Raw genomic sequence first — 19,390 nt, forward strand, 5'->3', positions numbered from 1 at the left:
ATGCCTGTTGTCTCAGCTACTCAGGAGGCTGAGGCAGGAGAATCGGTTGAACTTGGGAGGTAGAGATTGCAGTGAGCTGAGATCGCACTGCTGCACACTCCAGCCTGGATGACAGAGCGACATGCTGTCCCCACCGCCACCAAAAAAAAAAAAAAAAAAAAGAATTCTGATTGAAATGTAGGTTTATGACTTTTTTCCCACTGTAAAAATAGGAATTACTTTAAATTTTAATTAGGTAAATGCAGGAAAGTAAAATATCTTGATATATTAGGCATAGTTCCCGTCAGTGTTTTTTTTTTTTTTTGAAATAATTATAGGCTTACAAGAAGTTGCAAAAATAATGCAAAGAGTTCATTTGTATCCATAACCCAGCTTCCCCCAGTAATAACATCTTATATAACTATAGTACATTATTAAAATCATTGGCATAATGCAATGAACTAAGCTATAGGTCTTATTCAGATTCACAAGTTTTTGCATTTATGTATTTATATTTTTTGTGTAGGTGTCATGCCTTTAAAAAATCAAGAATCTATGTCTGTCGATCTGTTTGACTCCCTGGATCTCTATTTCTGTTCTTATAGAGAAATAGAGTTGTACTATCCATCCATATTATTTGGCAGCTCATTTTTTTCCCTTGTAAGAAGTGTTTTTTTCCATTTTTCTAATTCATTATTTTTAATGTACACAGAATATTTAACACATTGGGTGAATATATAAGTATTTCTTAATCTTTTCATATTGGCATTAGATGGTTTGTCTTTATTTGCTGTTGTAAATAGGCAGATAGACTTTCATCTTTGAGCTTGGCATTCCAAGGATATTTTTTTCCTCTCTCTCTCTCTCTCTCTCTCTCTCTCTCTCTCTCTCTCTCTGTGTGTGTGTGTGTGTGTGTGTGTGTGTGTGTCTGTGTGTGTGTTTCTCTTTCCTTCCTTCTGGTGAATTCTTAGCAGATTTCAATGTATGTTATCCAGCCATTCTCCAAAGAAAAAAATAAATAAATATTGTAAGTTCCTACCATCTTTTTCCTTATGAAATATTTGAAGACTAAAGGGAGTAACTTAGAGGACACTCAACACTGAATTTTGTGAAATCTTAGTATTTTGTCACATTTGCTTCAGAGCTTTTTATCATAAGCAGTAAAACATTACAGACACAATTGATGCTCCCTGTGTATCTTTCCCAATTACATGGTATTTACAGAAACAATCTTAGAATAATTTGTAAGTCTCGATGGAAAGGAAAAGTGCTTTTTGGACATTCTAAAATGATTGATTGTATTCCCTCTCTTTAATAAGAGCTAGTATTCAACATCTCCCCATGGACATGAGCTAAGTGTTGAGCAGAATGAGTTAATGAATATGCTCTCTGCCTTCTAGGAGCCTCCACTGTAGAGGAGCATTTCATCAGAACATTGCAGCATGTCATTTTGCGTGAGTTGTAAGCTGAAAGAGAAAGAAATGGATAGTTAAGATAAAGATGTAATATGAAAAAATGAAAAAATGTGTGGTCCTAAAGTCCTCAGGTTTAGAGAACATTAATGTCAATCCTTGTCTATTTCTCTCCTCTCTTCCTCCCATTTCTCCTTAAAAAGAGCAGCGTTAACACCATGTCAGCTAGTTGGAGTCCTCCTCCCCTGCATGGTGCTGCTGCGCTCTTTCTCTTTCTTCTCCTTCTCCTCATTTCCTTCTTTGTTCATCATTTCATTATTGTTATCATCAGGAATACAGGCTTCTGTTTTTTTCCAACAAGTACTAGCTGTCATTAGGGAGAGTACACCCTCCATTCCACTCCCTCTTGGTTCTCTGGATAATTCTGAAGTTTCTTTAAAGTTACCTACTTGTGACCCTGAGGACATCCTGGATTGTGGGTCTGGTTTCTAGGAACCTGCTCTTGTTTGGAGTTTTGTTCTTTACAAGTTCATCATGACATTTCGGAATTGGTTGATTGGGGATCACTGTCCCTAAGTGTTAAGCATGAAAAGGACTGACTGATGAAACGTGCTTTCCTTTAAAAACTGTACTTTTAAGTTTATGTTATTAGCACTGTATTTGAACTTAATATACTTATGCTTTGAAACCTAAATGTTTTTATCTTTTACTTTGACCCTTAATATTAATCTAATTAATCATCATTTTACATTTTCCACTTTTTTAGATTAAACCAAATCCTATGTCCTTTCACTTATTGTTTTTTCCTGCATTTTCCTGTAGAATACAAATAAACAAGATAAAAGGTATCGTTAACTTCTTTGGATTTACTGTCAGGCATGACTCACAACCGGAGAATCTTTAAGATCATTCATTTATGACTTTTCTCTTCATTGACAGTGGATTCAGTTCAGATAACAGGCACTGATTTCCTGAAAGCTTTTCTTTCTGTTCTTTTTCCTGTGGGCTGCATTTCTCACCATTGGCAATTCACCTAGTTTTAATCCGAGGTGATCTGGCAGGGCTAAAGATGCCTACGTTGTCCTTTCATGTCGAGATGGGACAGTCTGGCTAGAGATGGTGTGATGGGGCCAGATTCTGAGTATACCTACTCATGTAGAAAGGATCAGTGGGACTAAGGAATGCCTCTGTCTTTGCATCGGGTTTCTCTGCTAAAATAATTATCTGTGCTATAAAGAGATGTGCTTTCCAAGTACTTTTACAAAAACAATATCCCTAGCGGTAAATTAACATACAGCTATTATTCTGTTCCAAGTAAGCAATTACCCAATTTGGAGAGTTTCCTGGAACAGTCAGTTGATACTTCCCAAGGCCAAGTATCTGTAATTTAGATAGGATATCACTGTGTGAAGAAAGTAAAATGTTGCCCTCTTAAAAATACTTAAAGCCTGCTCTGTTTCTGTGTAACAGTAGTCTTTTGAGTTAGTCATTGTTTTTGCTGAGCACTATTTACCTTATAAGACTCTTTTTATTATTTGTCAGAAGAGAATGTGTCAACAGAGAATTTGTAAGGAGAATGTGTCAGGAGAGTATATTACATTTCACATTTATTCACACTTACAAGCTTTTATTTTTAAATAATCATTGAGCATTTGTTGTGTGCCATTAATGAACTAGCATGTGGTCCCTGCCTACAGAAAGCAGAGAGTCTGGGAGGACACAAAATTACACAAAAAATAACCTGGATACTTAAAAGCCGACATGCACGCATACCATTTTCTTTATCTTCTGTGTTATTATTATACTTTAAGTTCTGGGATACATGCACAGAATGTGCAGGCTTGTTACATAGATATACATGTGCCATGGTGGTTTGCTGCACCCATCAACCAGTCATCTACATTAGGTATTTCTCCTAATGCTCTTCCTCCCCTTGTCCCTCACCCCCTGACAGGCCCCAGTGTGTGATGTTCCCCTCCCTGTGCCCATATATCCTCATTGTTCAACTCCTGCTTTTGAGTGAGAACATGCAGTGTTCGGTTTTCTGTTCCTGTATTAGCTGTTGAGAACGATGGTTTCCAGCTTCATTCATGTCCCTGCAAAGGACATGAACTGATCCTTTTTTATGGCTGCATAGTATTCCATGGTGTATATGTGCCACATTTTCTTTATCCAGTCCATCACTGATGGACATTTGGGTTGGTTCCAAGTCTTTGCTATCGTGAAAAGTGCTGCAGTAAACATATGTGTACATGTGTCTTTATAGTAGAAATTTAAAGTTGTTTAATTTAATTAAACTTTAAAAATCAGTTTCTCAGTTGCATTAGCCAAATGTGACTATTGAGCACTTGCATGATTGCTACTGTGATGGAGGAACTCAATTTTAAATTTTATTGTGTTTTAGTTAATTTAAATTTAAATTTACTTAGACACATGTGGCTAGTCATTACCCTACTGAGCAGCAGAGACACAGAACATTTCCATTGTCACAGAAATTACTAGACAGGGCTGCTCTAGAGAAGGGAGTGGGAAAGCTTTTCTTTTAAGGATCAGATTGAATATATGTGGCTTTGCAGGCCAGACTAGTTCCATTGCAACCTCTCAGTTCTGCTGTTGTAGACCAAGAACAGCCACAGAGAATACACACAATCAGTTGTGTGTTCCAATAACGTTTTCTTTGCACAAACACATAGTGGACCAGTTTGGCATGTGAGTTGGAGTTTGCTGACCCCAGCCGTAAAACTTTGGTTTCTTTGGTTTTCTTTGCTCTTTTCCTGTTTGCCTCTAGAATTTCCCTTTACAGTATTCCATATTTCTCAAACACCTCCCTGCTTCCATCTTTGTTATCGCAACACACTTCATTGTTTCAAAACACTATAAATGATCACCTTCCACTGGTGTCCTGCTCCTGCCCATTCTACCTGTGGCCGCACAGCTATGCCTTCTTAACTCACCTTAGCCAGTCTGCTCATCTGCTAATGTGTGTGATAGTAGAAATTGTCTGATGGGGTTATTGAAAGGAGCCAATAAAATGTGTATAAAATTATGATCATGGAAGGCATGGAACACTCTCACAGTGATACGTTAACACAGAATAGTTGAGCCTCAGAGCCTGACTAACACCTAATACCAGTGTGTCACTCATTGTGTGTGGACCTCAGGTGGGAAACTTGTCTCTACCTCAATTTCCTCATACGTAAAAGAGGATTATTGGATGTCAGAGGTCCTTGAATAACAGCATTTTTTTCAACTTTGTTTTCTTGTAACATTGATGTGGAAAAAAAAAAAAAAAAGACCAATTATTGGGCAGGGCCACTGTCTGTGTGTGCTGTTTGCATGTTCTCCCCATGTATGAGTGGGATTATTCTGGGTACTCTGGTTTCCTCCCACATCCTAAAGATGTGCACATAAGGTGAATTGGTATATCTAAATGGTCCCAGTACGAGTGAGAGAGAGAGAGAGAGTGTGTGTGTATGTGTGTGTGTGAGTGTGTGTGTGTGTGAGTGTGCCCTGCGATAGGATGGTGTCCTGTCTGGGGCTGGTTCCTGCCCTGTGCCCTGAGTTGCTGAGACAGGCTCTGGCCACCCACAACCCTGAGCTGAATAATTCGGTAAATAATGCTCTTAGTTGTTCTTATTTATCTTTCTTAAATGTATGGATAGCTCACATTTATTTCAGTGTTTAATATTAGAAGTGTTTTGGGTCCTTATTTAGAAATTTGATGATGTTTTTGTGACCAGAAATACGCCCTAGGAACTTAACACTTGTTTATAACAATTAGCCTATGGTGAAATTAGTTTCCTTATATATCGTTTTGCTTAAAGTCTCCATTTCCTAAAAGCTATTGATGATGTTAAATGAAGACCTACTGTATTTACCTCACAGAGTCCTTATGAAGATTAAGTGAGTTAATTTGTGTTAAATGCTCATAGCATTGTCTTGATACAGTTCTTTAAAAATTTTTCCCCTGATATTTATAGATGAAAAAAGAAAGGCATAGACATGTTAATTTGTCTGTAGTCATATAAATAACTAGCAAATGATATGGCTAAGATTCGAACTCTAGTCTGTTGGCCTCAAAGGTCAGGCCTTAACACTCTACTACATTCCTTTTCATACCCATCAGCTCCTTACTACATTCTCTAGTTTAGAATTAATCTCTTTCTAATTCTGTGCTTTCGTCATGCTTACTTTGTACCTCTGTCAGGAAATTTGCCACATTTTGCTTCTTATCATAGTTATTGCAAACCAGTCTTCCTTTTGAGAGTAGAGAACATGTTCCCAGTTACAATTTTTCCCCTTCCTTCACAGTCTCTGGTCTAATGAACAGAACATTATTATGAAATGTATTCAGTATAAACACACTTTTGAATAGAAAAATTATTATAGTTAATATTTGGGACTCTAATCTGTTATAGTCTTCTTATGAGATAATGAATTATTTTTTATAAAGATTATATATTCACCTTTTTAAATATATAGATAATCAAATGTAGCCTTCATCTTTGAATTGTTTCCAATATGTTGACTTTGGTTGATTTAACTTTAGAAAAAGAGCCTGGAGTGCTTTTGTTTTATTGTTTATTTATTTATAAATTGTGATAAAAACCCATGTATATGGGAGGTCATCAAGGAAATAAATTGTAATGTTATTCTAAGAAGGAAGCTTATAAGAGAAAGTAAATATAAACCTGAACTTTTCAGTAATTTAGTAATAAATATATGCAAAGTGCAGAAATCAGTGACTGAGAGCACAGATAAAGTTGCAACATTATGACTACTAAATATGGTTGTGTTGGAGGAAGATTTCAACAGTTATTTCATACAAAGTGCAATATGGCACTTTTTGAGAATTTCATATTATAGGCCACACTGCTAAAAATATATTAAGCTTTGTTCTTGGAATGGGAGAGGATAGTGGAATTGAAAGGAACATCTTAGATTTTACTAATTTAACTTTCTGTAGCTCAGTAACCAAATTTGTAGATTAGAAGCTATCAGTTACTCTCTGAGAAAATGCTATCATTCTCTCTGAAAGAAGACTTTTTTTCAGTATCAGTCTTATTCCCTTTTATAATATTTGAATAGTAAATACATATTTAAATTAAAACAGTTTAGCTCTCAGAAAAGGGAAAGATGGAAATTGGCAATGATGAAAAAATTGATAGGAAGAGAAGAATCATGTGAACATTTGCTACAAGCCACTTCTGGCACCCAGAGATCAAGACTGTGGAGGACAGGCTCCCTGCCTCTTAAAACCCCTTCAGACACCCACATACATTCACTGACTTAGCTCCATGTGTGAACCAAACACATTCCTCAGTCTCACATATTTGATAAACAAGGCCACAGTCAAATATAGAATGGGCGAAGTTTATATTTGAAAAGACAGAGAAGACTCAGGGTAGGCTAAGGTGAAGAAGAGATCAAATCAGATTCAAGCAAGATTCTCTCAAAGGGCTGAGTCCAGGCTTTTATGCTGGATGTGAGTTAGCAGGCATTAATGAGCAAAGGGCAAGGACAAATACAAAAGTACCTTTTTTTTTTTTTTTTTTTTGAGATGGGGTCTCGCCATGTTGCCCAGACTGGAGTGCAGTGGCTATTCACAGGTGTGATTATAGGGGAAAATAGAAAATTATGTAAAATAAGAAGTCCAGAAGGAATTTTAAAAGCTATCTTCTTTACAGATGGCTTTGGGGAGGCCCTCAAGCCTGTCTCTGAGAGCTCACATGATGCAGGTGCATCTTTGACTTCTTTACCAGGACATCTAACATTTCTGTAGTGACTATTTATTTACAGGAGCTGAGATTCTTCCCATTTCATTTGCCCTGGAATGTATCCCTCTGCCTCTTAAATTATGAAATATGACAATTTCAAAGTTTATTTGAATTTGCTGAAACTGATAGATCTTAATAATTTTATATCAGTCAGAATAACCTAAGATATGCTGCAGAAATAAACAACACCCAAATCTTCCTAGTACATCATAGCCCAGATATTTCTCGCTCATCCGACAAATTGATCTTGGGTTATTAGGAAGATTTGCCCCAGGCCATCCATCCTCACTCACAGATATAGGCTGACAGTACAGTCAACATGTGGGATGTCATTGGCCTTTGAGGCAGGGAGGCAGGGAGGAGGATGTGTAGTAAGTACCCGCTGGCTTTTGGAGACTACTTTGCTTGCATTCCTTCTCTTGTTAGTCCCTGGGCTACAGAAAGCAACATGGCCATGCCTCATTTCCACTGGGTATGAATGTGAAATCTTACAAACGCCTAGAAGCAAGGCAACCAAAATCATGGTGGACAGCAGGAATGATTGATAGCATCTTTCTCTTTGTGATCGGAAGGTTCTGTGTAGCCATTTATTATTGACTTTTCAGCTGTTTGAGGTTGATTTTGTTGAAAAAATAAAAGGCAGAAGCAAAATTTTTATGGCCCAGATTTTAGTTTCATAAAACTGAGTTTAGATGTTGTTATAAGTGGAAGAAATCCTTCTTTTTACCAGAAGAAAAATTTAAACTTATATTTTTACTTAAATATTTTTATTTAATCATAATTATGCTGACTATTAAGTTGATGAGTCAGTTAAACCAAAAACTAAGCAAGGTAGACCATTAAAATTTGTATTTTTATTTAAAAATATTTAAATCACCCATTCAGTATGTACATACATGCTTAAATAACTCAGAAGTTTTATTACATAAAAATATAGACTATCCCCTTTCTATCACTGCCCTCCAATTTTTCTCTTACCTGGAGTTTACCACTATTATTTTCTTAAGCATGTTTCCATACTGCTTGTGCACTTATATAATGCAAAACATAGATAAACACACAGACAACTTGCTCTGGCTGTGTAAAAAACTAATTTTGGACATTGTTTCATATTGATATATTTATATATCACATATATATTGCATTCCTTTTAATGATGCACAATATGTATTTAAAATGTTAAATACATATTAGATACTGATTTTGAGCCCTCCTAAGTTGCTGAACACATTTATTTGCTCACCAACACTATACAAGAATGCTGTTTTCTCTTCACTCTCACTATAACTATGTATGATGTTTTTATATCAATCCAGAGGGGCAAATGACATCTTATAATTTTAATGTTAATTTTCTTGACTGTTAATAAGGTTGAGCATCTTTTTTTTACATTTACTGGTCATTTTTATTTTGTTTTCATCAGTGGATATCATGCTGAAATTGTTTCCCTATTGGATTTGTAAGTTTCTTCTTATTAATTATACAAACACTTTAAATATTGCAAATATGTCTTTCCCTTGTTAAATATGTCGAAATTATGTTCTCCCCATACCCTGGCTTTATGTTCTCTTCTATTTTATGCACACACACACACACACACACACTCTTGCCTATATATACACACATATATACACACATGTGCTCAACTGAGTGTCAATATATAGGTAGTTGAGTGAAGTACATTTCAGAATCTGAATAAAGATCCTTTTTCACTTGTAAGTTAATGGAGGTTTTGGTTACTAAAATCCTTCTTCCTATGATTGTTTGAGGAAGAAGAGGCAATGAGAGAGGATTTCTAGACTTTCCAGAAGTCATATAGAGCCTTGTTTGTGTTCCACAAGTCTTAAATCTTGTACAGGATCCTCTATGGAGAAAATCCTCCCATCTCAGAAAGTTACACTCTAGGCCCAGAAAAGTTTCTGTGACGTCTGTGCATGTGCATGGGCGCAGGTGAGGGTGTGAGGAACATACGTGGGGGAGGATATGTGTGGCTTAATACTAGTAACCAAAGAAACCAAAATTGAAACTGTTTCACTTTTCAAATTGGAGAAGATTGGCTGTGTACAATGGCTCATGTCTATAATACCACCACTTTGGGAGGCCGAGGCGGGCAGATCACCAGGTCAAGAGATCGAGACCATACTTGCCAACATGGTGAAACCCCATTTCTACTAAAACAAAAAAATAAAAAATAAATAAATAAATAAAGCTGGGTTTGGTGGTGCACACCTGTAGTCCCAGAAGGCTGAGGCAGGAGAATTGTTTGAACCTGGGAGGCGGAGGTTGCAGTGAGCCGAGATCATGCCACTGCATTCCAGCCTGGCAACAGAGCAAGACTGTATCTCACAAACAAAACAAAACAAAACAAAAACAAACGAACAAAAAAAACTGGAGAAGATTGAGAGTCATCTGCATTGAGAGGAGTTAGATGCTCATGTTAGATTCAGGGAGTACTGATGATAATATAGATTAATTCAGTATTTCCAGAAAGCAATTTGATTATTCAGTTTTAATGTGCATGTGTTTGATTGTAGGAACCTAGCCTGCTAATGTAATTAGAAAGCAGTGTGACCAATATTTGTCTGCAAGAAACATCATCCTAGGATCATTTAAAATAATGACAATGTTGTGAAAGGCAATTAGTAACAACACAGGATTAATTTTATTATTGAACAGCCATTCATTGAATGGAATATTATGCCATAATTACCATAATTTTTGAGAATTCCTCAGGCCCTTGGGAAAAACTTGTATTGCTATCCTCAATACAGAGGCAAACGATTAAACTATATAATAAGTATGTTTGTATATAGAAAGAGTAGAAAATACTCTAAAGTATATTTTTTAGTATTTTTACAGTGAGCATTAGTTACTGTTATAATCTGGGGAGACAAACCATTTAAAACCTGTCCACGAATTTAGAAGGAACAGTGAAGAGTCAGCACATAGAAGGCATTCAATTGACCTTTACTGAAATGATTTGATTTAAAATAAAACAAGAAACTCGTCATAGTAGAATAATCAAATCTTTGAGCTGGGAGGCTTCTTGCAGGTCACTTGGTCTAGTCAGCCACAGTAAACCAGTCTCTAAGCTTAGCCAATTTATACTGGTAGATTCATTACCTGTAACTGCCTCTGGACCATGCTGATTTGCTGTCTCCTGCAGCAGTTCTGCATAATATTGCCTGCAGAGCCTACCCTCATTTGGATCTTAATATTGCCTCCTCCAAAAGGTACTCTTACTTTAAAAAAAAATTGTCTACAGGTAGTTTTAAAAAAGAAAATCCTAGGGTGTTAATATTTTCAATATTAAACTACTCTAAAGTTGCCAACAATTGAAAAAAATTCCAAGTTGAAGTTTTTTGAGTATTGTTTATAGAAGTAGTGTTGTATGTTTAAGGGCTTTCTTCTGTAATCAGACTGCTGTGAGCAAGTTGCTGTCATGAGTTTCCTTGTGTGTAAAATGGGATTAATAATAATACCTGCTTCATAGGGAAAGGTTTTTTAAAATTAAATTTGTTAACATATATGACTTGAAGTCTTGGACTAGAGTAAAAGATTGATAAGTGTTATTTAGAGACTTCTGTTTTGAAGACAAGACAGAGAAAATATACTTCCTTCTAAATACAATAAAAAACCTAGGACATTGTATATCAAACACACATAAGAAGACTCTGAAAGGTAGAGAGAAGGTCAACCAGCTAGGAAATTTAGCGATGTGAGGAATGGCATGGCAATGAGTTCCCTGGGTTCTTTTTTTTCTTTCTTTTTGTAACCCACACTGGGTTTTTAAGAAGCTGGCAACCCAGAAGCACCAATAGGAACAGATTTTAAAAAGCCCCAATAAAAGCTTTCTCTCCCTGGCTATAGAACCAAGAAAGGGACAGCATAGCAAGACAGAAAACTTTTAGGTGAGTGCTGTCCTAATCCAGCCAAACACTCCAGAAAAATACTGTGGCCTCAATTTCATCCTTACCAGTAAAGACCTGGTGGAGAGTCTAGACTTCTGCTCTTGCCAGGGCGTACCAAGGTGCCCCAAACATTGACTCCTCCCTTGGTGGGGTCAGATTAGTTTATGTGGGGAGCTGAAACTTTCATTCTGGCTACGGTAAGAAGGTAAGGAGGTCCTCCCACCCAGTCACGTGGGAGGACATGAAGGGTATGGGGGAGCAGTCACAAAGTGCCCTTCTCCTTTCACCTAGGATGGTGTTATAAAAAGCTCTTGGGAGCCTGAATTATTACCGTGACCCGTCATTCATGAGCCATCCCCCAGCTGAAGTGGTGTCAAGGAAACCTGGAGATTAATTGGGACTTATACCTGTGCCTGGTAGTAATGAGGTGGCTCCCTGCCCACCAGTACAGTGTCAGAGAAGACCTGGTAAAACAGAAGATTTAAATCAGATTATTATTTTTGTTTATTTTTTAATTTTTATTTTTATAGATTTAGAGGGTACAAGTACAGCTTTGTGACATGCATATATTGCTTATTGGTGGAGTCCGGGCTTTCAGCATAACCATCACCCAAAGAGCGTATGTTAAATCAGATTATTTAATAATCTGCAGAGTCTTGTAATATAAGACCTGAGGTGTCTAGATATGATTTACTCATTATACAAAGATCCAAAAATTATGTGTTATGCAAGAATCAGGAACATTTCACTCCGAATAAGAAAAACAATCAGTGGGTGCCAGCACTTAGATGATACAGAGTTTGGAATTACCTGACAAGTATTTTAAAACAGCCAAATAAAAGTGCTTCAATGAAAAATTATGAACACACTCAAAACAATTTTTTTTACAAAGTTTCCATAAATAAGTAGAAATCGTCAGCAAAGAAGTGAAATATATAAAAAATAACCAAATGGAAATTTTAGGACTTAAAAATACAATAATGAAAATGGAAACTCAGGGATGGGCTCAACAGCAGAATGCAGGTGACAGAGAAAAGAAGCAATGAACTGGAGCAGAGAAAAATATAAAATCATCTATAAGTGAATGAGTGAATATAATGTTGCCAACTATAACACCAGTTTAGACATCTAGACTTGGTTTTCAGGGATGGCTTTCTCCAATTCCTAACCATGTGTCCTGGGTATGATTCTTATCTCTATTCTCTTGACTTTAAAATGGAGAGTAAAAACTTCCCTAGTTACCCTATCTGGGTTCTAAATCCTATGCTTCTTGAAAGTTTACTCATATTCTCATTCATTCATTCATCAAACAAATATTGAATGACTAATACATGGCAAGTGCTGTATATATTCTCCTTGTAATCTTAGGATCTAAAAAAGTGTCATATTCTTCTTGTAGTCTTTAAGACTCCAAGAAGAATATGACATTGTCTCTGCATTCAGGTAGATTACAGTGTAATGAAGGAAACATCTGAGTGGAGCAATGTTCTAAGTTAGGCTATGTGATAAGTGCTATGGTGGAGATACGTACACAGGTACACAGGGCTTAAGAACTACTTGGGGAGGGTGGTGGTAAAATGAAGGACAGCCACAGAAGTGGAAGCTGACTGAATTCAAGGAACTGCAAACTTTGTAATCAGTACAGCTGGAGTTGTGAAGTTGGATGAGGGGAAATGAAACAGAGTAGAACAACGGGTTTTGAGTGTCATCTAGAGCAGGGTCCCCAACCCCATGGACTGGGATTACAGGTGTGAGCCACTGTACCTGGCCTCTGTGGCTGTTATTTTTTAATGCTGCCATGGTATCTATAGCTGCTTTTAATCCAAAGCTTCATTTCACACAGGGCTCTTTGAGTGAATACCTGAAAGTGATATTCAGCTATTTAGCAAGAGCTTTTTTGCTTGCTTCAATATATTTTCCTGTTATTTTGCATTGTTACTATATTTGGTAGTCTGACATTGGAAGAAATGGACCATTACCATACTTGTATATTTTATTCTAATTCCCATTTTACTAAAAATGTGGTATATGTAAAGCCTTTTCCTTTGGAAAATGAGTTATAGTTCCTTAAAAAGTTATTCCATGTATCTACATGATTTCTGTGTTTTCAAAGGAAAACATTGATCAATTAAGAAATGAAAAGCACTGAATTGCAAAGGTTTTTAAAAATAAATATTTTATATGCATGTCCCTTCTTTATTCAAATTATGACGCATTTCAAACATGCAGAAAAGAGCTTATATATTCTTTGTGAAATTGAAGACATCACATTTAACTGAAATAAAAAATACATATAGATATTTCAAAGCAGAATAGAATTTTTCAGTAAGTTTTTCTATTTGCAGCAGGTACCAAAACTTCAGTCACACATCTGCCATTTGCCCTTTCATAATCCCCAATGCCTCTGCACTGCACTTACATACAGTTTATTTCATCTATGTATAAAGCCTGATTTTGGTGCTCTATACTCTAGTTTTATCCTAAGCAATAAAATCCACAAAGTTGCCAGCTGTAATTGTGAGGTATGTACTTTTTTTAGTGCACATCAAAATAAATACATGTTTATTAAAATAAAAAAGTACACTGTGTACCATCTTAAATATTTAGTTTACAGCTATCATTACTTGTCATAGAATGCACTAGGAAACGTTGTTTTAAGGCCAGCTCTATCAAACTAGAAATATAATAACTTTGTTAAGTGACAATATATTTTTAAAGCAATCATTCACTTTTACTTTTCAATTATTTTTCAGGTTTGTGGAAGGAATGCTTAACATTTGTTACAATGCCATTGATCGTCATATTGAAAACGGTAAAGGGGATAAGATTGCTATCATCTATGACAGTCCTGTTACAAACACTAAAGCAACCTTTACCTATAAAGAAGTTCTGGAGCAGGTAATATCATAAACTTTATATATATATATATATATTTATATATATATATATAGGAAGTCATATAGAAATTACTTAAATAGCATACATTCTCATTGTAGAGCCTTCAGTTCTCTAATGCATTGAAATATGCTGCCATGTTTTTCTTTTGATACACATTGGAAATGAATACAGGTGTGTTAACTCATGCAGACAGTTTTTATAGCCTTCAATTTATGTTTCACAGTGCTAAATGATGCTCATTTTACAGGGAGAGGATGACAAATCCTGAGAAAATGTGTCAACCTTTCTCTGGTCTTTGCTCTTCATCCACATTACCATCACCTTTGGCTGCTCCCCAGATCTTGTACTATTGAAACAGTCTTCCAACTGCCTTCCCTGTCACCAGGCTCTGCACATGTTAGATGATCACCAGTGTGTTTTTCCTAAGAAACAACATATTTCTCTACGCCACTTAAAAATCTATTTCTTTAAAAATGCTGTTATTCAGAGAGTAAAATCTAGATTGCTGTGGTGTCTAAGACATTTTGAAATCTGGTCATAGCATTCCTTCTAAGCTTCATTTTCCAAAATTCTTGACAATGCACACAACCCTTTCTTTTGCCCTGGATGTCTTGTTATTCCCTTAGACACTCCTGGGCCTTTGTAGCTCTTTCAACATGTTCATCCCTTTGGCTTATTTGCTCTTTTGAGTTCTTTCCCATCTGTGTAGTTCTTAGGTGGATCATATTAAGTGATGAGTTAGGAGATTTTTCTCTTTTATTAACATTAGGGTAGAAATAGGGCCTCAGAAGTAATTATAAAAAGTATTTGGGAAATACTTTTCCTAAATGGACTATGGGAAAGTTACTCAAATTCTGTGGAATATTTACGAAAAATGATTTAAAGAGAGGTAATGGTGTAAGGCAGATTTCTCAACTTTGGCACTATTGATATTTTGGATCAGATAATATTTTGTTGTGGGTGCTGCCATGTATGTGGCACGATATTTAGCAGCATCCCTGCCTCCACTTAACAGATGCTGATAACACACCCCCACCTCCCCGAGTTGCGATGTCTGCACACATTGCAGCATCCCTGCCTCCACCTAACAGATGCTGATAACACACCCCCACCTCCCCGAGTTGCGATGTCTGCACACATTGCTAATGTCTGCTGAATGGTAAGATTGCCACTGGTTGAGAAACAGAAGTTGAGCAGAGTCTGTCATGCCAGGGTTTGGAGGCATTTGCTTTGACATGAAGGCTTTTAAAATTGCATTCTCTCCTTTTGCTTTTTGAACCCATTTAAGGGTTCCATTCCATTTTTAGAAAGTTTCATCAACTCTCCCTGACTCTTTGAAATTATATTCTTTTTCATCAGCAAGTTCTTATTTTGCCTTGTAAGAAATTTCAAGAAAGGCAACTCAGATTAAATAATCACCTTTCCAGTACTGAGTTGTTGCAAACAAGAGAGAAGAGTTAGACCGATTTGCTTAGACTGGGTGTCAGCCTGGTTGTAGCAACAAATTCCAACCTCAGCTAATTTAAACATTAAAGAAAGACCTTATGAAAAGGGAAGACTGAAGAGCCAGGCTTAGAAAAATAGTAAACCCTAAGGGAGAAAGAGCAGATGTGAGGAGTTAAGAAGAACCCACAAACTGTCCAGTAACTAGGCTCGCTGCCTTGAGTCAATCTTCTAGATTGAAAGACAGAGTAGGAACATCTGTTGTGCTGAACCCCTATTGACTCCAGTGGGGATGGCACCAAGTTCAAGAGGCCAAAGAAGAGACCCAGAGCCCCATACAAGTCATGGGGTTTTACTGGGGCCTTACATACTGGGGAGAGTCCACTGGTGGCAGGCTGGGCAGGAGAACCGCACGACTTGCAAAAAGCATGCAGTTTCTATAGCATCTTCACTTAGCACCATCCCCCTAACAGTCTCTGCCTGGCAACTTCCATTTACCCTAAATCAAAAGGCTTTGATCCCAGACTGGATAGGGCTGACATATTCCTCAGATATAAGGAATGGATATGTGGATTGGCCACTCCTGTATTTGTATTCCCTAGCTCAGCAATCTGAACACATATTCAGGTGTGCCTGTCATACAGGGTCTTTCTCAGGGTATGGTCAAGTCAAGTCATTGCTGTCGAGGCGTCTACCATACAGCACTCACTTGGCCAAACTTAGGTGACTTGCCTAAACAATCAGGCAGTGGGGAAGAAATATCTTGTCCTCTTTTGATTTAATAGTAGGAACTGGGGCCCTCTCTCCCTCTAGGATGCAAACAAGGGGAATTTCAGTCTACTAAGAATGGGGTTCAAATGCTGGGCAGCTCAAGACAGAAAAAAAAAAAAACAAAATAATGCTGCAAATACATCGTTTGGTATTTTTTATTGGTCTGTAACTGAAAACTATATTTTTGGGATTAAGTATACAGATACAGCTCTCACATTGGGGGTGAGTTAGAAAGGCACTCTGTTACCAAATGAGCTTGTTATTCTTATGAGGTTGCTTTCTATTGTAAGAGATAATGTAGATTTCCTGAAAACCTATTATAATCTATGTTTTGTTTTAGGATTGCATTTTCAGCTTAGAAGAGGTTTAGTCTATGATTAAAAATTGTGCCTGTGATTCTGGCATATTGCTGCACTCTCATGAAAACACTGGCAAATTCTTATTGGTATACAAATGTATACCAAAATGTAAGTTTACTTACATATTGTAAAAATATTACCTATATCCACATATTGAATTTGATACATAATCAAACATCAGAGTCAAGGAAAAAGCTTTAGAGAAACCTAAAATAAGAAGAGATGTTGCCATTCTCATTTTCTATTGTTGGTTTTCAATTAATTAATTACATAAGTGTATATGACAATTATACACATATGTTTTGCTTAGAAGCTTTCCTGCTAACTCATTTTTCAAACCCTTTCTGTGTTTGTGCTGGTTCCCTGGTTTCAGTTTAGCCTGATATCAAAGTAGCTGAAAGGACTGTTTCTCTCACCTGCTGACAGCTCTGATTCCCCAGGCTTTTCTTCTCTAAAGTACTAAAGGAAGAACTGTTAGGAAAGAGAGAAGCATTGTGTGCTACTTTGATTACTTGCTTCTGATTCCCTGTGGCCTTTATTTTGTTAAGTAGAGAAGACAGAGAAAGAAAAGATTTAATGGATAATTCCATTGAGAACAAACAAAAAGAAGTGCCTTTTTACGTTACTTGTTTTAATCTCCCATGTTTCATTTCTACTGGAAGTTTCTGGCTAGATAATACTTGATTAAATTAGTTTGTATTTCTTATTTAATTAATGAGCCAACAAGACAGGCTACTTTGTCTTGGTAACATGAAAGATCTGAAAATTTTACAGAATGATCGAGAAGCGGAAGTTTTCCAAAACTATCATTTTTTCTATACATCTGAAAATACTTAAAATAATCCTTTATTAAGGTCTTTGTACAGAGATTTGGACCTAGTTTAAGATCCATCATTCATTCAACAAATATTTGTTTTGTATGCCAAACCCTGATAGGAATAAGTGATACAAAGTAAATGAACCCATTTCTTATTGTCAAGGAGATAAGAAAACATGTAAACAAGCAATTTCAATATAACCGAATAAGGATCATAATAGGGGTTAATGTTATATTCTGTAGGAACACATGTGAAGGCAGTCAACTCAGTCAGAGGTAAATAGAGTCTAGGGAGATTTCTGGAAGAGTTAATGCCTAAAGTTATCCCGATTGCCTACCCTCCACTTGAAATAATTTTTCCTCTACATATCTTATGGTCCATGTTACCTGAATGTTATGTTCTCAGTGAGATGTTTTCTGAGCACACGAAATACAAATGTTCCTTTCCACACAACTTCATAAATTCATTTTTTCACTTTCTTTCTTTCTTTTTTTTTTTTTTTTGAGGCAGAGTCTCACTCTGTAGCCCAGGCTGAAGTGCAGTGGCCGGATCTCAGCTCACTGCAAGCTCCGCCTCCCGGGTTTAGCCATTCTCCTGCCTCAGCCTCCCGAGTAGCTGGGACTACAGGCGCCCACCACCTCGCCCGGCTAGTTTTTTGCATTTTTTAGTAGAGACGGGGTTTCACCGTGTTAGCCAGGATGATCTCGATCTGCTGACCTCGTGATTCGCCCGTCTTGGCCTCCCAAAGTGCTGGGATTACAGGCTTGAGCCACCGCGCCCGGTCTTCACTTTGTTTTTAATTTAGTATTTATTATTCAGTATCATTCCTTACATTTTATTATTCTGTCTTTTTTAGTGTCATTTTCTCTTCTAGAGTGTAAGTTCCATGAGGGCAGTGACTTTGTATTTGTTTGCAGAACGGTGCCTTGCATGTAGTGAATAGTTGTTGAATGATGAATGAGTCAATGAAAGAATAAATGAATGAAATACTTCTTGAAATTTCTAAATGACTCTAGCTTCTTTTACTGTAGGAATGTCTTAGATTTAAATTGTATCAGTAATGGAATTGGATTATCTTTCCAAGTAAACTCCAATTCTATCTGTGAAGGATTTTAATTTATTTACATTCAGCTTGGTAGTTCAAGATGAATATATCCTCCTTGGATTTCCCATACTTATAACTCAGAAGATCTGCATTCTAGAAGACATGTATATTTTTATTGTATCCTGGCTCTTGTTAGCTCTTGCCAAGTTAGTCATTATATTAAGCCTCAGTGAAATAAAAGGTATATGTGAGAGTGTATTTATATGTGTATATATTTCTTATATATATACTTCTAGTCATTTTAAAGTATCCTTATATTTATTTTCACCATCACTAATTTTATTTTGAATTTACTTCTGTGTGTGGCAAGTGTGCTCTGTTTTTTTTTTTTATTTCAACAATTGTGTATTTTTATGTATTTATTCACTAAATAAGAACGTGACCCCTGAAGGGCATTTGAGCAATTTTCATGAATACATGTATACTGGGAAAATTGATAAAACCAATTGTGTGTTTAATTTTCCTGATTTAATTCAAACAGCAAATGCCTATTATCTTAACTAAAGGTAATTTTTTGAAACATAATTATGGCAGTAGTTGTAATTATAAAGGTCAAATAATTTAGAGGAAAAAAGTATTCTGAAATCAAGGACCATGTCCCATGAGAATTCTTCCTTCCAACCCCTGCCCTGTAGGATATTTTCTTCAAAGTATGTATTCCATCTACCCAGACATATGTCAGAGTAAGATAATCTGACATTGTTTCATCTGTCATATCAGTATTTCCTTAAGCAAACACTTAAGACACAAAATCCAGGACTTGCAGAAATTCAGCCCTGTCAGTGGTTGTCTTTGTTCAGGGGAAAAGATGCAGTGGCGTGTATTATCTGTTTCCTTTCCTTAAATTTCCTAAATAAACAATAAAAACTTCATTTGTATTATAGTCAGTGCCACTAAAAAGTGTGTCTCTGTAAGTT

General features: G+C 36.4%; 1 protein-coding gene across 1 annotated transcript in view; it reads left to right on the top strand.

Annotated features, from left to right (window-relative positions):
* The window catches only part of ACSS3 (acyl-CoA synthetase short chain family member 3), a 182,755-nt gene that overhangs the window by 16,082 nt on the left and 147,283 nt on the right, over positions 1–19,390 (top strand). The window contains exon 2 of the mRNA XM_005571636.5: positions 13,833–13,977. Within this exon, the coding sequence (XP_005571693.1) occupies positions 13,833–13,977 (145 nt within the window). The remainder of the gene's footprint in view (positions 1–13,832; positions 13,978–19,390) is intronic.

Source organism: Macaca fascicularis, chromosome 11 (assembly GCF_037993035.2).
Source record: "Macaca fascicularis isolate 582-1 chromosome 11, T2T-MFA8v1.1".
Taxonomy (NCBI): Eukaryota; Metazoa; Chordata; class Mammalia; order Primates; family Cercopithecidae; genus Macaca; species Macaca fascicularis.